The 17,694-nt window shown below is 35.3% G+C and overlaps 2 protein-coding genes across 2 annotated transcripts; one reads left to right on the forward strand and one right to left on the reverse strand.

Moving 5' to 3' along the window:
* Positions 1-8,283: 8,283 nt before the first annotated feature.
* On the forward strand, positions 8,284-9,780 carry LOC106330728. Its single transcript, XM_013769155.1, has 2 exons — positions 8,284-8,673; positions 8,709-9,780. Exon 2 carries the CDS (start codon positions 8,743-8,745, stop codon positions 9,778-9,780), a length of 1,038 nt encoding a protein of 345 aa, XP_013624609.1. The 5' UTR covers positions 8,284-8,673; positions 8,709-8,742.
* A 501-nt stretch (positions 9,781-10,281) lies between these two features.
* Positions 10,282-11,153, reverse strand: LOC106294261. The gene has a single exon (XM_013729831.1). It carries the CDS (start codon positions 11,130-11,132, stop codon positions 10,401-10,403), a length of 732 nt encoding a protein of 243 aa, XP_013585285.1. The 5' UTR covers positions 11,133-11,153; the 3' UTR covers positions 10,282-10,400.
* Between the last annotated feature and the right edge of the window lie 6,541 nt (positions 11,154-17,694).

Raw genomic sequence — 17,694 nt, forward strand, 5'->3', positions numbered from 1 at the left:
TATATCAAAAGAAACAGAAGGGGGAGCTTCTGATCATAGCTATATACGTTGATGACTTGTTTGTAACAGGGACTTCGCTCAATGTTATCAAGCAATTCAAAGATGATATGTCAAGAAGATTTGAGATGTCAGACCTCGGGAAGCTTACATACTATCTTGGTATCGAAGTAACGCAAGGATCTGATGGCATTCACATCAAACAAGAAGGATACGCGCAAGGTATACTTGTCAAGACGAAGATGGAGTCATGTAACTATACTCATGTTCCGATGCACACGAGTTTGAAAGTATCAAAGGCAGAGGAGGAGCCTGAGATTGATGCAACATCGTATCGAAGCATCATAGGATGCTTAAGGTATCTTCTTCATACACGACCGGACTTGGCGTTTTTGGTTGGTGTATTAAGCAGATATATGCAGAGTCCAAGAGAGAGTCATAGGGAAGCAGTGAAGCATTTATACTCACGTTCTGATGCAACATCGTATCGAAGAAATGCAATGCACCTATTAACGGTCTATGGACGTTCATCGGAGTTCAGAAGGTCAACATACCCGAGATTCGAGTTGGAATTAAGAGGGAGAATGTTGGATAATTCCAATTAACTTGAGGAGCAAGTTAACTCATTAAAGTGAAGTTTGATGGGTTAAGGAAAAAGGAAAACATATCGAGCTTAGAAATGTTTCCATATTATTATTAGGAAAAGATGTAGTTTCGCCCTTAGGAAAATATGTAGCTTCTTCCTATATAAAGAGTTCTCATGGAGAGATGTTCCATCAAAAGAGAAACACATTGAAATGTTTAGTTTTGAGAGAGTTTCTAAATCTAATAAGAAGAAAAGTTCTTATAATCTTTGTGTTTGTGCAACTTTAAGATGGGTCGGTGTTTGTATAATTGTATAACGAAAGACTCTTGTTACCTAATGGGTTGCCGCATTTCTCTGATTGCGATTACAATATACTCGTCCCATTTTTTTTTGCCAACAAATGGTTTAGGCATTACTGGTTTCTCGTTACCACACGCCTTTGGTAGCGGTTATTGGCGTTTTGCAACAATCACTCAAATCACTTTAAACTGTTTCTAACCGCTATAAATCTCTTAAATTCAAAAACTAGTTTCAACTAGCGTTTGCGATTGCGGATGGTTGCGGAAGGGTAAATTTTTTTTCTTTTTTTAAAAACAATATAAATACAAAAATAAATATAAAAATAAAAATTTTAAATTGAAATAATAGAAATACTAATATATATATATATATTTTTTAATTTATATTATAAAATTTTAAAATAAAACTTTTTCCTATAATTTTATAAATATAATTTTTATATTTATTATAATATTAGGATATTAAATACTTTTATAATTATATAAAATGTAAATATTGTTAATTTATTATTTCACCGATGTTGTATTTGATGGTTAACCAGTCATAAGTATCCCGTAAACGCACCAATTTATAACCGCAATAACAATTGTACAAATCTTTTAAAACCGCAACCACCCGCATCTGCAAACTCCCGCAATCGCTGCGGCTACACCTGTCAGGCCCTTAGTTTATCCCAAACGATAATAGTTAACAATAACCATTGTTGTAGAAAGATTTTTAAACATATTGCGTTGTTAATTTGTAACTTTTTTATATATTTCTGCACTTAAAATATGTTTGATGGTGAAATTACTAAAGAAAAAAAACTCTTTATAACAATTGAATTCATGTAGATGGAGCAAGTTAAACTTGTCATTATGTCGGCGTAAATATAATTCACCAGATCAAACAATTAAACGCCGTATCTAATTGTTGATATGTCTTCATACATTTCACAAGCTAAATTAGAGTTCGAATCTTTTGTTAATCCTCAAACATATATGCAAATTGTATAATAATACATGATAACTAGATTGTAACCCGCGCAACCGCACGGGTGTTCTTTTACCTTTTTATGTCTGAAATTATGGTTGTTCATAAGTTTTAGTTGTTTGTGTGAATATATTTGTTGATGATATATGTTACTGATGTTGAAACAATTAAAATAGTATGTTAAAATCATTTGTTAATAGGTATTTTTATAAAACTTACCATTTGAAAGTATATATATTTATAAATCATACAGTTAAGATGGTTTGTGTATATTATAAAAACACAATTTTCATAGTTTTGGATTTGATATATTTTTAATTTATATATATCGTAATTTGTTTTATATACTATTTAGTTCTATCTCTTGTAATATTTGACTAATTAAAAATCTGAAATCATAAAAGATAAAATAATACTCGGCTATACATATTGCAAATATAATGGTGCAAAAATAAAAATGGCCTATCTATTTAAATCATATTGGGCCCTATTTAATTAGTTTTTAGTTTATTATCTGATCTATAGATTTTTTTTACGCAAAACAAATTACTAACATTTCCCCCCTAACTAATCTTTTAGTTGTGATATTATAGGTTTCCCTAAAATTGGTTGCAATATGTCACGAACAGCTTGCTTCTAAAGAATATAAACAATATTTTTTTTAGTAAAAAATATATACTTGTAATCTTTAATCAATTAATGGGTGATATATATGGATATAAGAGCAAGATTTGGGGAATACTTTAACTTGAGATATTGTTAACTAATTGGCAAGATTTTATTTGATGTTAACTGAATAGTTAACCAAAAATGGTTGCAAAGTCCGAAATTTTTGTATCAATAATTTTAGTATCAATAATTTTAGTCGTTTTTAATATTCGTCAAATTCCGTTTAAGGTTAGAAGAATATATCTATATTATTAATGCAATAGTTCCAATTTTTATTGAATAGTTCACCATCTTCATCTTCTCCAAGTACATTCTGTAATGAAGATGTAAAAAATGTACCTATTATTTATAATAAAGAGACTTGTGCAGACTATCAAAATCTCAACAAAAGGGCTAATACATGACACGAGAAAGCTAATTTTTTAATATAAAAACACCATAGTAACATTTCATATCGTGCTCGTTCATGGCCATAAAATTGATACCATCCTATATGCGAATGTTTAGAGTGGTTTCAGTAATAGTAATCAACTTAAAATGTCTATAGAACAACTTTGAGTAAACGACGGATGTAGTAAATCTGAAGAACAAACACGAATTAAAATCATATAAGTGTTCGATAGAAAGGTTTTATTATAGAAGTCATAATGTATATAGTATAGAAAGGTTTTATTATGAAACAGTCATTTTTCGATTTATGTTATAGTTGTTGGTAATTTACGACTTAATGTGATATTAATAAGAAAATAAATGATAGGACAAATTAATGTAACAATTTTCTAGATGATGGTCTAAAATCAAATATCACACACGAAAGAAATCCTGATTAAAAGAAACAGATATTGTGTGGCTGATAACCCACGCGCAGATAACCCACGCGCTGCATCACGCGCCCCCAAAAGCGATTTAGAAAGCGAACCCTAAATTTTTTTCCTTCCCTTTCTCGACGGATCTGCCGTTGCGGCACCGTCGCCGATCTTGTTTCACGATCTCCCGCAAGAAGCTAATCTCTAACCTGACCATCTTTTCTCTATTTCCTCATGATTTGGCGTGGTTGATGAAGAAGGAGAAGATGAGGCTGCACAAGCCATTCCAGATGATTCACAACCCCATCAGCTACTCCCATCAGACTCCAGCCAGTACAAGCTGCAAGAGCTTCCACCGAACGCCACTTCGCGCCAGCAACAACATTGGAGAGATCAGAGCATAAAGACAAACAACGACATGCTACACAAGATCTGGGCTGCCATTTCACGTATCAGGCCGTGTCGTTGCCAAAAGGATGATGTAGTTCATCGGGACAACTCTCCATCCAGCTCTGGTTCGGGTTCGAGTGGTACACACAGGGTAAGAAAGAGGTCCAAGAGACCCAATGATGCGGAACATCTGGAGCAGGAGACGAGGAGTAGGAGCTATCACCGGCTATTTTATTTTCTTTTCTATTCTAACGTTTTATGGTCTTATTTTCTGTTAATTTTGAACTGAGTTTTTTTTTGGGTTTCTTAATTATGAGTTTGTATTTCTTTTACATGGTTTCTTCGTTTTATTTGGTTGTGTTCTGAGTAGTTTTTAATTCGTATTCAGCTTTGCCTTGCTAGATAAACCAAATAACTATTATTCGAGGAAAGAGGTTATATCAAGTGTTCCTCGGAATTTCCTCGGTATTTCTTTAAAAAAAATAAAAAAAATCAATGATATTCTGTTTCCGAGTCATCATCACTAGATGAATCTGAATCTGGATCTTGGTGAAACTCTCCAATTACTGGTTCATCCTCTACGTGAACGACGGCTTCCTCTCCAAAGTCGGTTAAATCGACTACAAGGCCAACTCCAGCTAAATTTTCTGCTGCACTACAGTTGCCGGATGTGCTTGGTTGTAGTGGGTCTTCCAGCTCAGAACTTCCCTGAACTCGGCCTCTCGGGTTGAGTCTTGTAACAGTAACCCATGGATCATCTCTGTTCCTTACCCGGGGGTACTTGATATAACAAACCTGTAACATTTAGAAAAATTATAAATTAATACACATGATGATGAATCATTCTGAATAATTAACATTTAATTACCTGATCGGCCTGGGAAGCAAGAATGAAAGGATCATAATATTGCAGCTTTCGCCTCGAATTTACTGATGTAACACCAAATGCATCTGTTCTCACACCTCGATCTGGGGTGTTGTCGTGCCAATCACAATAGAAAACAGTACAGCGCAATCCAACCATGCCCAAATACTTGATTTCCAAAATCTCATGTATGTGTCCGTAGTATACATCATCTCCTGATGCAGAACAAACGCCATCATCATAAGTCGTACTCGAACGTCTCCTCTTCTGAGTTGTGAATGCATATCCTCGAGTACAAAATCTCGGATATGACTTCACAACAAAGTTTGGTCCAACGACCATCTCACGTATCCAATCGTCAAATGTTTCACCTCTGGCCAAACCAGCAGACACCTATTAATAGCACATATATATATATGTTATATCAATAAATGTGAATTAGTATAAATATGTGATAAAATATATTTTAATTTGTTTAAAGCACTCACATAAGTAAACATCCATCCAGTAAATTCTCTCTGCTTCATTTCTTCTAGTTCGTCCTCTGTGGCGTATCTATACTCGAACCGCTTTTCTGCCATGAAAATCCTGTATATGATGACAATAATGTAATTAATTAAGATTTAAATTTCAACTTGTTAAAATAAAAATTTGTAAGCTCATTTATTTACCTCTCATATTGAAGAACGTCTTCGCAGTTGGTGAGCAAATATGTTTGCAAATTACTGCGCTCCTGCTCAGTAAGTCGACGGTCCTTTGGTTTTCCGCTAAGTCGTCCAACGTCTGTGAAAATGTCTGGAACCGTAACATGATATGTTGCCCGTTCGCCTCTATCATCATGCCGAGCAGGTCTTCTGTTTTTGGTCTGAACTTCTGCTGGAAAGTAGTACTCGGCAAAGTTTGAAGTTTCTTCATTGATCATCTGTGCGACTATAGAACCTTCCACCCTACTTAAATTTTTCACCATCTTCTTCAAATGGAACATATACCGCTCATACAGATACATCCATCTATACTGCACAGGACCACCAAGTTCCAATTCTCTTGCCAGGTGAATAACAAGATGCTCCATAACATCAAAAAATGAGGGAGGAAATATCTTCTCAAGGTTGCACTGAATCACGGCTATGTTAGTCTTCAAATTTTCAATACCTTCAAGAGTCACTGATCTCGTGCATAAATCGCGGAAGAAACCACTTATCCCTGCAATTGCTTCATGAACATTTTGTGGTAATAGTTCCTTGAAGGCGAACGGAAGGAGGCGCTGCATCATTACATGGCAATCGTGGTTTTTCAAGCCAGTAAACTTTCCTTCCTTTCTGTCGATACAGTTACGCAAATTTGATGCGTAACCGTCTGGAAATTCCACATCGTTTGAAATCCAATCAAAGAACGCATCTTTTCCCTCTGCATCAAGTCGGTATATGGGAAAAGGAGCCCTACCATTTTCATCAACATGAAGTTCTGAACGAGCACATATATCGACTAAATCCAGTCTTGACTTCAAATTATCCTTTGTTTTACCTTGAACATTAAGGATCGTGTTCATGAGATTGTCAAAAAAGTTCTTCTCAATATGCATGACATCTAAATTATGCCTTAGCAGATGATCCTCCCAGTATGGCAGATCCCAGAAAATACTTTTTTTGTGCCAGTTATGTAGTTCTCCAACAGCATCTACCGGAAAACGCTCATGTCCACCGACTTCTGGCGTCCTTTCTGCACCAAAATCTCTTAGTTGTATCTTCAAATCTTTCCCACAAATTTCCGGAGGTGGACTGTCAAACACCCTCTTGTTCTTCGTAAACAAATTCCTACTCCTACGATATGGATGATCAGGTGGTAGGAATCTCCTGTGACAGTCAAACCAACACGTTTTCCTTCCGTGTTTTAGTTGGAAAGCATCAGTGTTATCTTGACAATATGGACATGATATCCTTCCATGCGTTGTCCATCCAGACAACATATCATATGCTGGAAAATCACTTATTGTCCACATTAGTACTGTCCGCATTTGAAAGTTTTCTTTACACGAAACATCGTATGTTTCAGCACCTTGAGCCCATAGTTGTTGCAACTCATATATTAGTGGCTGAAGAAACACATCAAGTGATCTCTTAGGATGCTCTGGTCCGGGAACGAGAATCGAGAGAAACAAAAACTCTCGTCGCAAGCACAAGTTTGGGGGGAGGTTGTATGGTGTAAGAATGACGGGCCATAGAGAATATTGTCTTCCACTCTTGCCAAACGGACTGAAACCATCAGTACATAATCCAAGGTAGACATTTCTTCTTTCATACGCAAAGTCGGGATACTTTGATTGGAAATGCTTCCACGCTTTTGCATCTGAAGGATGTCTGATCTCACCATCTGTTGAGTGCTCCGCATGCCATCTCATTGGTTGCGCTGTGCGTTCAGACAGATACAACCTCTGCAACCTTTCCGTCAAAGGTAAATACCACATCCTTTTATATGGCACTGGAACTCTTCAACTCGTATATTTATAATGAGGCTTTCCACAAAATTTGCATGTAACCCGCTGTTCATCCGCCCTCCAATAAATCATGCAGTTGTCGCTGCATACATCTATTACCTGATATGATAAACCAAGACCAGCTACGAGTTTCTGAACCTCGTAGTATGAACCAGGAGCTACATTATCCTCGGGTAGAATACTTTTTACAAAATCAGCAATCGCATCCACACAGTCTTCAGCCAAATTATAATCTGTTTTAATGCTCATCAATCTTGTAGCAGATGATAAAGCTGAATGAACATCTCTGCAACCTTCGTATAATGGTTGCTTTCCAGCATCCAACATATCATAAAATCTCTTAGCTTGTGCATTGGGTAAATCTTCCCCTCTAAAATGATCATTTACCATCTGCTCAGTACCTACACCATAATCTACATCCGTTCTAATTGGTTCTTCTAATCTAACCGCTGGCTGAGGTTCGCTAGTACTACCATGTTCATAATCAGTTTCCCCATGATGATACCAAATTTTGTAACTTCGTGTAAACCCACTCAAATATAGATGAGTCCAAACATCCCACTCTTTAATAACCTTTCTATTTTTACAATTAGAGCAAGGACATCTTAACTTACCTGTTTTTGCTTCCGGTTGTCGGTGAACTAACCCCATGAATTCGGTTATACCTCGTTGGTATTCTTCCGTAAGCAATCTCGTGTTCGGATCCAAATGAGGTCGATCGATCCAAGAACGAAAATAATTTGAAGAAGACATATTTTTTATGAATCAAATTCGTGTGTAAATAGAGTAAGAGGGAGGATGAAGATATGGAGTGAATGAAGAGGAAGAGGAGTGCTTGTTTATATAGATTAAATCCTGCCGACATACCGAGGAAATTCCGACGGAATTCCGACGGAAAAGGCTAGTTCGTCGGAATTTCCTCGGAATTTTGTAAAATCCCCCAACGGCTCTCCAACGGCTATAATATTTCCTCGGAATTCATCGGTTTTTTCCGAGGAACACATTGTTCCTCGGAATTTCCTCGGAATATTCCGACGGACGGAGGTTTCCTCGGAATTCCGTCGGTATATTTCGAGGAAATTCCGAGGAACCCCAATTTTTTGTTTCCTCGGAATTTCCTCGGAAATTCCTCGGTATATTCCGAGGATTTCATTTTCCGTCGGAATGTCCGTCAGAATACCGCTGTTTTCTTGTAGTGTCATCAAGCTCCAAGCCACAAGGGTTAGTAGAAGCCTTGACAGAATCTACTGTTCTTGTCCATGGAATTGAAGAAATCACAGTTACGACTTCTCCAGCTACAGTCTCACCAGTGAAATCTTGCCTTCCTTCATTGGTTACTCTCTCGAATCCATCTTCTACTGCCTTAGGAGAGAATCAAATGCAGCTTGAAACAGCTGTAGTTGGGGCTAACAAGGCAGTTGTTGATAAGGACATTGTTCCTGGTCATGGCTCCAACCATCTCCCAGCTCTCAAAGGTGCATGGGTTAAGAAGCTAAATGTTGCGACTTCTTCTCACCAGTGCTCTGGTACTTCTGGAGTTGATCCAGTATTGTGGCCTTCCTTGGCTGTCTCTTCTCGCAGTCAGACACAAGTAGGAGTGCCACTGGTTAATCACAATCCACCAAGAATGGAGGATGATGCTCGCTTTCCTTGGGCAGCAAAAATGAATCCATCATCAAGGAATCTCTACAGAGCTACAGAACCCGAATATCTTGAAGATGGCACTCCTAAGGTAACAATCCCTAAACATGTTTTGTTGCAGGGATTGGAGAACCAAAAAGAGTATGTTCTTGGTCAGTTTAATACATGCTCTCCTCCGCCTGGTGGTCTGATTTTTGCGGTCTTCAGCAAGTTGTGGGGAAGGAATTGCAGGATAACAATTAAGAAACTTGAAGAATCAAGCTACCTATTCCATATTCCAGACGCATCTACTAGAACTTGGGTTCTTCAAAGGGGATTATGGCATGTTGACGATTGTCTGATGTTCGTAGCACATTGGACACCAAAAGCTTCTTTAGCGATTCCTGAGATTATAACCATTCCAGTATGGGTAACTCTTAAGAAGATACCCACCATCTTATATTCTATCCCTGGAATAAGTCACATAGCTTCGGGTCTAGGTGCTCCTATGGCAACTTATAAACCCAGGTTAGATCCTATTCTTACGGACGAAGCTAAGATTTTGGTTGAAGTTGAGTTGAGTAAAGGTTTCCCTTCAAGAATTGCTGCTAATGATGAAAATGGATTTATTTCTATGGTTGATGTTGATTATGCTTGGTTACCTTCTAAATGTGAAAGATGTGGTCAGCTTGGACACAAGATTAAACATTGCTTGCAATCTGCTACTGAGTCTCATTTAGTTGACACTAATCTCTATGAAAATCCTTCCAATGGTAGCTTGGTGGTTGTCGAGACCAACACACTACTGAAATCTGTCCAACCTGACACTTCTTTACTTCCATCTTCAGACACCACATTATCTCCTCCATCTTCAAAATTTTGTCTTGAATCAAGTGTGGTCGACATAGTTAATGGTGCTGATGTGGAGGATCTTGTTTCCTTAGCTACTATTTCGGTTCTTGAGAACATGTATATGTCTCCTTCAATTATATGTATAAATGAGCTATTGAGTCTCCGATTATGGAGTTTGCCTCAACACTGCCACTCATCGACACTTCCATTGCTCAAGCCTCACCTATAGTATAAAGGGAAAGCAGTAAAATAGGTGAGCATGGTTTATGTTCTAATAAGTTTGCCTCTTTGATCTCCTTGGAAGGAGGAGACGAAGATCCAATAGATTCGGACGAAGAGACATATTCCATGGATCTTATGACACTTTCTGGAAAAAGAATTTTTCGAGAAAGACCGGTTAAACCGTCAACAAAAGCTAGGGAGATGCACTTGCAATTCACGACTCGCGGCGGACGAGGAAACCGAGGCCGTGGAAACCGAGGCCGTGGAAATAGAGGGGCAAGTGGATAGAAGTGCTATTTCTCTATCTCTAAACTCAAAGTGAATGATCTAATTGTTTCTGGTTCATTAGTGTTCCCTTCTCTTTTATAATCAGTTGCTGAGATTGTATGATTAAGTTCATAGCTTTTTGCTTGTAACCATCTTTTAATCTAATAAATTAAAAAAAAAAAAAAAAAATGAAATCATGATTTATATTTTAATAGGATAGATTTGTATAGAAATGAGCCAGTACTGTTTGATTTTTCTTTCTCTCTGATCCGCAAAATCGTGATGGAACTCTTTTTTTTTTAAACATTGAAGTCGTTATAGAACTTAGAAGCAAAATTAAATATAAAATAATTCTCATGATCATGGAAAAAGATCGATCTCGATCAAACCTTCTTCCTCTGCATGAAAATCCATCTCTGTTTGATTCTGTTTACTCATCTTCTTCTTCTTATACTCTTCGTAAAGCTTTATTTCAATCAAACCAGCTGCTCCATCGTCCTCCTCCTCTTCCCATCTGTATCCCATTTTCTCCGGCGACATCCAGCTACTCATCTCCGGAAAAGTGAACTCCGACGACGAATCCGAATCTGATTCCGGGTAACAGAGCGACAACGACGGGTACCTCTCGAGTTCCCTAAACCGGGTCGGATCCTCTTCCTCGTCTTCGTCATCATCGTCTTCTTCGTAGGCTTCGTGTATCACCTCCAATGGCGCTCTCAAATCCCACTCCACAAACTCTTGTCTTATATCGGAATCTTGTTTGGCTTCGGACAAGGAATAAACATCAAACAAAACATCAGATTCTTCTGTCTCCTCGGTCTTAACTTCTCCTTCTTTACTTTTCCCCGGTCGGGTAAGCGGTTCTCGGGTCGATCCGAGGCGTTCGAGAGAGAAGAGAAGGGCTCCGGAGATGAGAAGAACAGGGGAGAGAAAGATTCGAAGGGAGTCATCAGGAGAGTAGATGAGAATCAGAGTGCATAGAGCGATGAAACAAGAGAAGAGAGGAGGAGGATCTGATGAGGAGGAGAAGGAGATTTCTTCCATAGGAGCGTGACGATGTGGTGGAAGCAGAGACTTTGGTGGTCGTTGCATTTAAAAGCCCCCCGAGGAGGGTTTTTGTCTTTCTTTTCTTAAAAACAGTCAACATATACTTAATTTGTTCATTTAATTCCATTATTGAAACGTGGAATGTATAACTGTTGATAGAATCAAATAATTTATTTCCTTTTAAATAACAGAAAACTTTAATATTGTAATAAATATTTAGAAATATTATAGATATTTTATTACCTATATTTAGGTATATAAAGATAAACATTATGAATGGTTTTGCTTTATTTCTTTTTCAGTTAAGTTTTATCTTTTAGTATTATCGTTGGGTTTTATCTTTTTTATATGTAAAGAGTTTAGATTTAAGATAAATGAAAAAATTGAATTTGAGTCATATCTTTGTTCTCAGATAGAATTTAAGATTAACAATGTTCTTAAAAAGACATTCATTTTAAACATTCATATATTAACGAGATGATTGGAATGAGTTATAATTTTATATTTTTTTTGCTATAGAACTAAAACCGTAGATTTTTTTTAATGTGGTTATAAATAATTTTGCTGTAAATTTTGGATATAGATTTAAAAAGATTTAGTGATTTACATATACATTTTCTAAAACCAAAAATAAGTTTTTTTGATTTATTGCTTTTTACACCCAAAAATAAACAAAAAAAAAGTAAAGAAAAATCTGTAACTGTAAAAAAATTTACAGAGCATGATTAGAAAAGATTTATGCTTTAAAAATAAGTTGGGCTGTAGAAATATCCTATAACACCTTTAAAGCATTTTCCAATCATCCCATTAAATAAGATTTTGTGTTATCATAGTTTCTACTACATCACACAAAAAGACTCTAATATATGTATGAAATGTAATAAAAATAAAGGAAATACATATTTTTATCATACTTTACTTCTTTTTATTCGATTAGAGCATCGCTTACCCGTTTGAGCCGGCTTCCTTTTGCATTGGAAGACTTACCCTGTTGTTGAAAATTTTAACACTACAGCCTAAAACGAGAAAGAGTGTTACCATCGGGGTCTAAATCATTTTAAAAACCGGTGTAGTGTGTTCGAGTGAGAAAAAAGTCTTTAGCATTAAAGTTTAATGTTTGTGTTGTGATTTAGTGAGTTATATTGCTTTGAGCTCTTTATTCGAGTTTTATATTGTTTTAAGATTTTTTTACGGATCAGATTCATTTCATGTTGAATTAAGAATGTTACTTATATATTTATAGCCCTACAGAGTCTGGATATCGAGTTACATGATCTTTAGGTGGACATACTGACCATTTGTGTACCTTTCTCACGAGCCACATGGTTCATAAGTTTGGCACAACTAACCTCCACTATCAGAACAAGTGGATCTGATGAGTCAATGTAAATGATGACACCAGCACCATAATGGGAAATGTTCATGTTGTACCACATGACGCAATCGACTTTGCTCCTATGCATGTTGCTTTGGAGACCTCCAGAATGTGATTGACACATTGACGCGAAATGCCATCCATAGAGAGATCTCCCTTTTGGTAGATGTGTATGTAACTTTTACTGTATATGTCGCGTCCTATCGTGCATCAGCTTTCCTTAAGGTGGTGTGTATAGTTAGTTGCTTTCGTGCATGTTAATTTGATAGACCATAAACTGTTTCAACCGCATAAAATAGGTTACCAAAATGTCTCGTATGGATTTTAAACCTAGGTATATCGCAAATACGATAATTCAATCTTCGGTAAACAAATTATACCAATTGATACATGATTTATTTAGTAGCGGAAGAATATTTAAATGGTAACCCATGCCGACATCGCGACGTATTGCCTAGATTCCTACAACGGGTTGAGAACTGATTTTCTTGCTTTGATTCTTGGAGTGTTGGTTCGGGAAGTGTGAAAGTTCCGAAGTGCGTAGAACAAAGGCAACGAATATTAAAAAGAAAATTTACCGCAGAAACGGGAACTATATAATTGACAAAAAATGAAAATAAATTGAAGACGAAATTGGAAATTTGTTTGTTATGATACATGACACAAGTTCCGTGTATTTTTCTAGTTGAACAAAAGTTTACTTTTGTATGTACCGCTCCATGTTCTCTTTTGTAATTTTGTTATAAGATGAGTCGCGCTAAAGGTAATCTTTTATTATGATTTGCTACAAGTTTTACAATTAGTATACCTTTAGATGTAGATTAGTGAAACTTTGATTTGGCATATAATCAGGCAATGATACATGTAATTTACCCAGTAACCAGATTAACTAATTTAACTGTTTAGATACCGAGATGATCGTTTGGTCCCCCAACAAAGGCAACAAGAAACTTATATTTAAACTAATGAACTTCGTAAAATGAACTGAACCCATATAATTGCACTATTACTTCTAATGGTTTAATTTAATGACCCGTTGTGACAAAAAGAAGATAAAAGTAATGACTCACTAGCCCTGGGCTCACTAGTAAAAAACATTGGAGTAATCAACATCAATTTTTAAAGTATTACCAAGAAAGTTACGTTTCTAACTTCCACAAATAATATGCAAAGGAAAAAAAATTAATTACCCATTTTGTTAAATCTTAACCGAATATATACTCTCTTTTAAAAAAAAAAAACGCAACTGAATGTATACTATTCAGCATTTTATCATCAATTTATACTGTTATCTATATTATGTTTTGCTACCTATATAAGACACGAATCATAAAGATAATGGAATTGCTAGATCATCAATGTTCGATTTTATTGTTTCTAATATGTAATATCCAAGAAGTTCCCAGTGTTACTCCCATACTCAAACACAAATATAAATACATTGTTGTAATTATTTCCTCAACCAATTTATTTGCATACATGATGTCATTTCTTTGCATTCATATTTTCATCACACAACATGTCTGCTCCATCCTTTTTCAATTATTTTTCCTACACTTTTAATCCTGTTTCGTTCTTTTCTTTCTATAAAGATTTAAGTAATAATGAATGATTGTTGAGATAGAGAAAGGTGAGAGCCTGAAAGGTGGTAGTTGTGGCAATGGTAGTGGTTCTTTTGCCCATGTCTTCCTTTTTTCGTGTAACTAATTTTCCTGATTTTTGTTGGACTCGGAAATATATGTTTTCTTTAACCTAAAATGCTCTGTGAAGGTCTGTACTGAAAAATTGCAAGTGTTATAAATCGAATTAAATACTTTGGTTCTAATTTATGAACAAGATTGGAGATAAAGCTTTTGGGTTCTTACATTATTTCAAGTTTGAGATTCATGATATACAAAGGGTTATTTAAGCAAGAAGCAAGGACTTTATATAAAGTCGACAAAAACAATCAAAGTTTTGATGATTAAGGAGAATGGACCCAAAGGACATCACAAACCACGTGACTTTGATCCATTTTGGACCGACCCGTCCATCACTTAGGCTTGACTTCCATGTAATGATTCTCAAAATTAGATGTCCAAAAGTTTAAAAAGCACATGAACAACTTGTTTTTTAATTGTGATACATAATAATAAAATTAAAGAGAAACTAAGACATCACTTTTCTTCTTCCCTTTCCCCTCCTTTTGTTTCTCGGGTCTCTTTCAAATTTCGATGTATGAGTCAAAGTGGAAACAAAACTGTTCCATTGGATGGATGATAATGAGAGTAGAGATGCATATGGACTGTCGACATATTGGACAAAACGTTAAGCTTGAGAAAAAAAATTATTCATATGTTATGTAAACCATCTGGTGAAAGATGTACTTGGAGTCAGAATGATTTGGGTACACTTATACGATTGGTTATTTTCACGGGTTAATTTGGAAAATAATAACAGTAGTAGAAACACAAACTAAGGATCTGCATGCATGAGAGAGTTTATTAATTACTAGTATGATCATCCCGGTCAATTTTTGCTTATTATTTTTCATATATAAATTGTAATGTTTTTAGTTTTTAATGAAAAGGGATCCATGATTATAGTCACATATATGGATAGCACAGGAAAATTCTGTATTTTCTCTATTCAATTTTCTCTATATTTTTGCTAAATAAGTCTTTTCGGAATATATCTTTTGTTAATTGATATAGTAAAAATTAAACAATGTCTATAAAACAGTCAACTTATATTAATAGACTCAACCATTTCTATAGCTCGTACAGTCCACAAAGACATTTCGGACAGACTGCTTGCAGATTATGTACCATTCTTCTTTTTTACAGAGAACGCTCTTTCGTTTTGTTTTGTTTGTTTGAGATTTTTTTTCCTTGATCGTCAGTTGGCAGGATAATGATATGCCCTTGTTAAAATCTAGTTTGTCTTTTGTCTTCTTCATTTCTGTTTTTTGTAGATGCAAAAGCAATTTATCATAGGCAGAACAGGATTGTAAACAATAGTTTTGTAGATAACATTGTTGAACATACCTATCGTCGTTATACTTGTTACTGTCAAAGCTTTGAATTGAAACAATATACTCGAGTGCCATTTTTAACATGAAGTAAACAATTAAGAGATTGTTAATGAAAAATAAGAAGAAACAAAATCTTAACTAAGAGTGATGAACCCAGGACCTCGTAGTCCAGTGGTACTACCTCCGGAAGGGGAGGTCGGCTGTTCGACTCGCGGGGAGGGGGAGGCGTGCCCAGGGCCCGTAAAAAGGTACAGGCAAAGGCTGGCGCCGGGCCTAGGTGGGGGGCCGCAAGGTCAACACCTGGTTAATCAAAAAAAAAAAAAAAAAAAAAAAAAAAAAAAAAAAAAAACTAAGAGTGATGAACTTGTATGGAATTTATTGGTATGAGTAAAAGATCTCAATGGAAAGAGAAAAACTCAAAGTAGAGAGCAATGTAGATTAAGAAAGAGAAATGAAAAACAGAGAGATCAAATAGAACGTGAAGTAAAAGATAAGTGATTTAACAGTTTCAAAACGTGATATTTATCTTTGAACGTGGTGGTGATAATGTGAGATAATTTAAGAATTTAGATACTTGGAAATTAAGGAAAACTGTGATCAAATAATTTTTTTTAATGAGAAATTTGTTATTTTATTTATTTTTAAAGCTTTGCCAAATGTCAAATTCTGATTAGATAGGCGACTTGTGCTTTAGTATATAAAACTATTGTTACTCCCGTGCTATGCACGGATCAAATCTCTTATATTTTTAATTATTTTATTATTATTTTAAATTTAAATAATTAGTATTTTACACATAAAGAACCATATATAATATTGAAGCAAATATGCTGAAACTGTTTTACAAAATATTTGATTTTCTAAAAAATAGATAGGCTTATATATGTTTGTAAGCATTTAATGTTATCATGAGTCTACAACATATTTTTAGAAAACAAACTACTATTTACGCAAACACTCATCAACTTCATATGAAACATAATTTTAGAAATCAAAATTCGTTTACCTTTTTATCCAAAAATCCGAGAGACCAGTATTCTAATTTTCCATTTTTTGAAATTAACTGAGCTGAGAAATAGCAATATATTCCAGTGGTATCTTTAAACTAAATTTTGCAGAAAGAGAGAAAAGATTATGTATTAGAGAAAAAAAAAAGAATTATTCTAAGAAAATTGATAGAAAAAACATAAACCTGCAGCAGAGCTCTTTGGTTACACTCAAATTCATGACCTCTTTATGATCTCTTTTTACATTTGTTCTCCCCATTTATAGCAAATATGTAAAGAATGTAATTTTTGTTGCACATGGATGGGTAAAACGTGTACCTTGATAAAAACATAAACTTTATATTATTGTTGCAGAAAAACTTAAGATATATAACAATGGAACACTTACTTTTTCTTTTTGATGATGTGACGTAGAGTGTAGACACGATGCAACAATGCACTGGTTGTTTTTAAACAAAAAAAAATGCAATGATTGTTTGTTATATGTAAAGCTTAGCCCTGAGTACAATTTAGAGAACATTAACTTTAATCGCCATGTGTCAAATCTTAGAGTTTCAACTTTGAAGACACGATGCTTTGTAGATACAATGGAGAGAAGAAAATAATTTAATTTATATTATAGATGAAGAAACAATTTTATACCAAAAAAAAATGGAAAACAGTTTCAAAGTATATGAGTAACGTGGGCTGGGTTTTTGAGAAAATTAGAAATATAGGTAGTTGAATATTTGAATTGCTGAAATATAGGAAAAAATAATTGTTTTTAAAACTTTTGCAAGTGTTAAATTTTTTAAAATTTTTTTAAAAAAATTTCCACATAGCAATATCTGATTCGCCTGACGACTTACGGTCTAGTATATAAGAGATATATCAGAAGTTTCTGCTCTTATCACTACAAGAAAACATCAAGGATTTTGAGGGAAAAAATCATCGGAATTTCGTCGGAATAACGTTATTCCGACGACATACCGACGAAACACGCCGTCGGAAATAATTCCTCGGAATTTCTTTTTTCCTCGGAAATCCCTCGGAATTTTCCGACGGAATTCCGAGGAAATAAATTTTCGAAGAAATTCCGAGGATCACTAGTTTGTCGGAAATGTCCTCGGAATATACCGAGGGAGAACTTCGTCGGTATAATTCCTCGGAAGTTCATCGATCGATGCGTGTTTGGACATATATACATCGATCGATAGGAGTATACCGACGGAC

The sequence above is a fragment of the Brassica oleracea genome, chromosome C1, assembly GCF_000695525.1.
Source record: "Brassica oleracea var. oleracea cultivar TO1000 chromosome C1, BOL, whole genome shotgun sequence".
In the NCBI taxonomy this organism is placed as follows: domain Eukaryota; kingdom Viridiplantae; phylum Streptophyta; class Magnoliopsida; order Brassicales; family Brassicaceae; genus Brassica; species Brassica oleracea.

Coding starts and splice junctions, on each gene's coding strand:
- LOC106330728 (XM_013769155.1), top strand. CDS start 8,743: ATGAATCCATCATCAAGGAATCTCTACAGAGCTACAGAACCCGAATAT.
- LOC106294261 (XM_013729831.1), bottom strand. CDS start 11,132: ATGCAACGACCACCAAAGTCTCTGCTTCCACCACATCGTCACGCTCCT.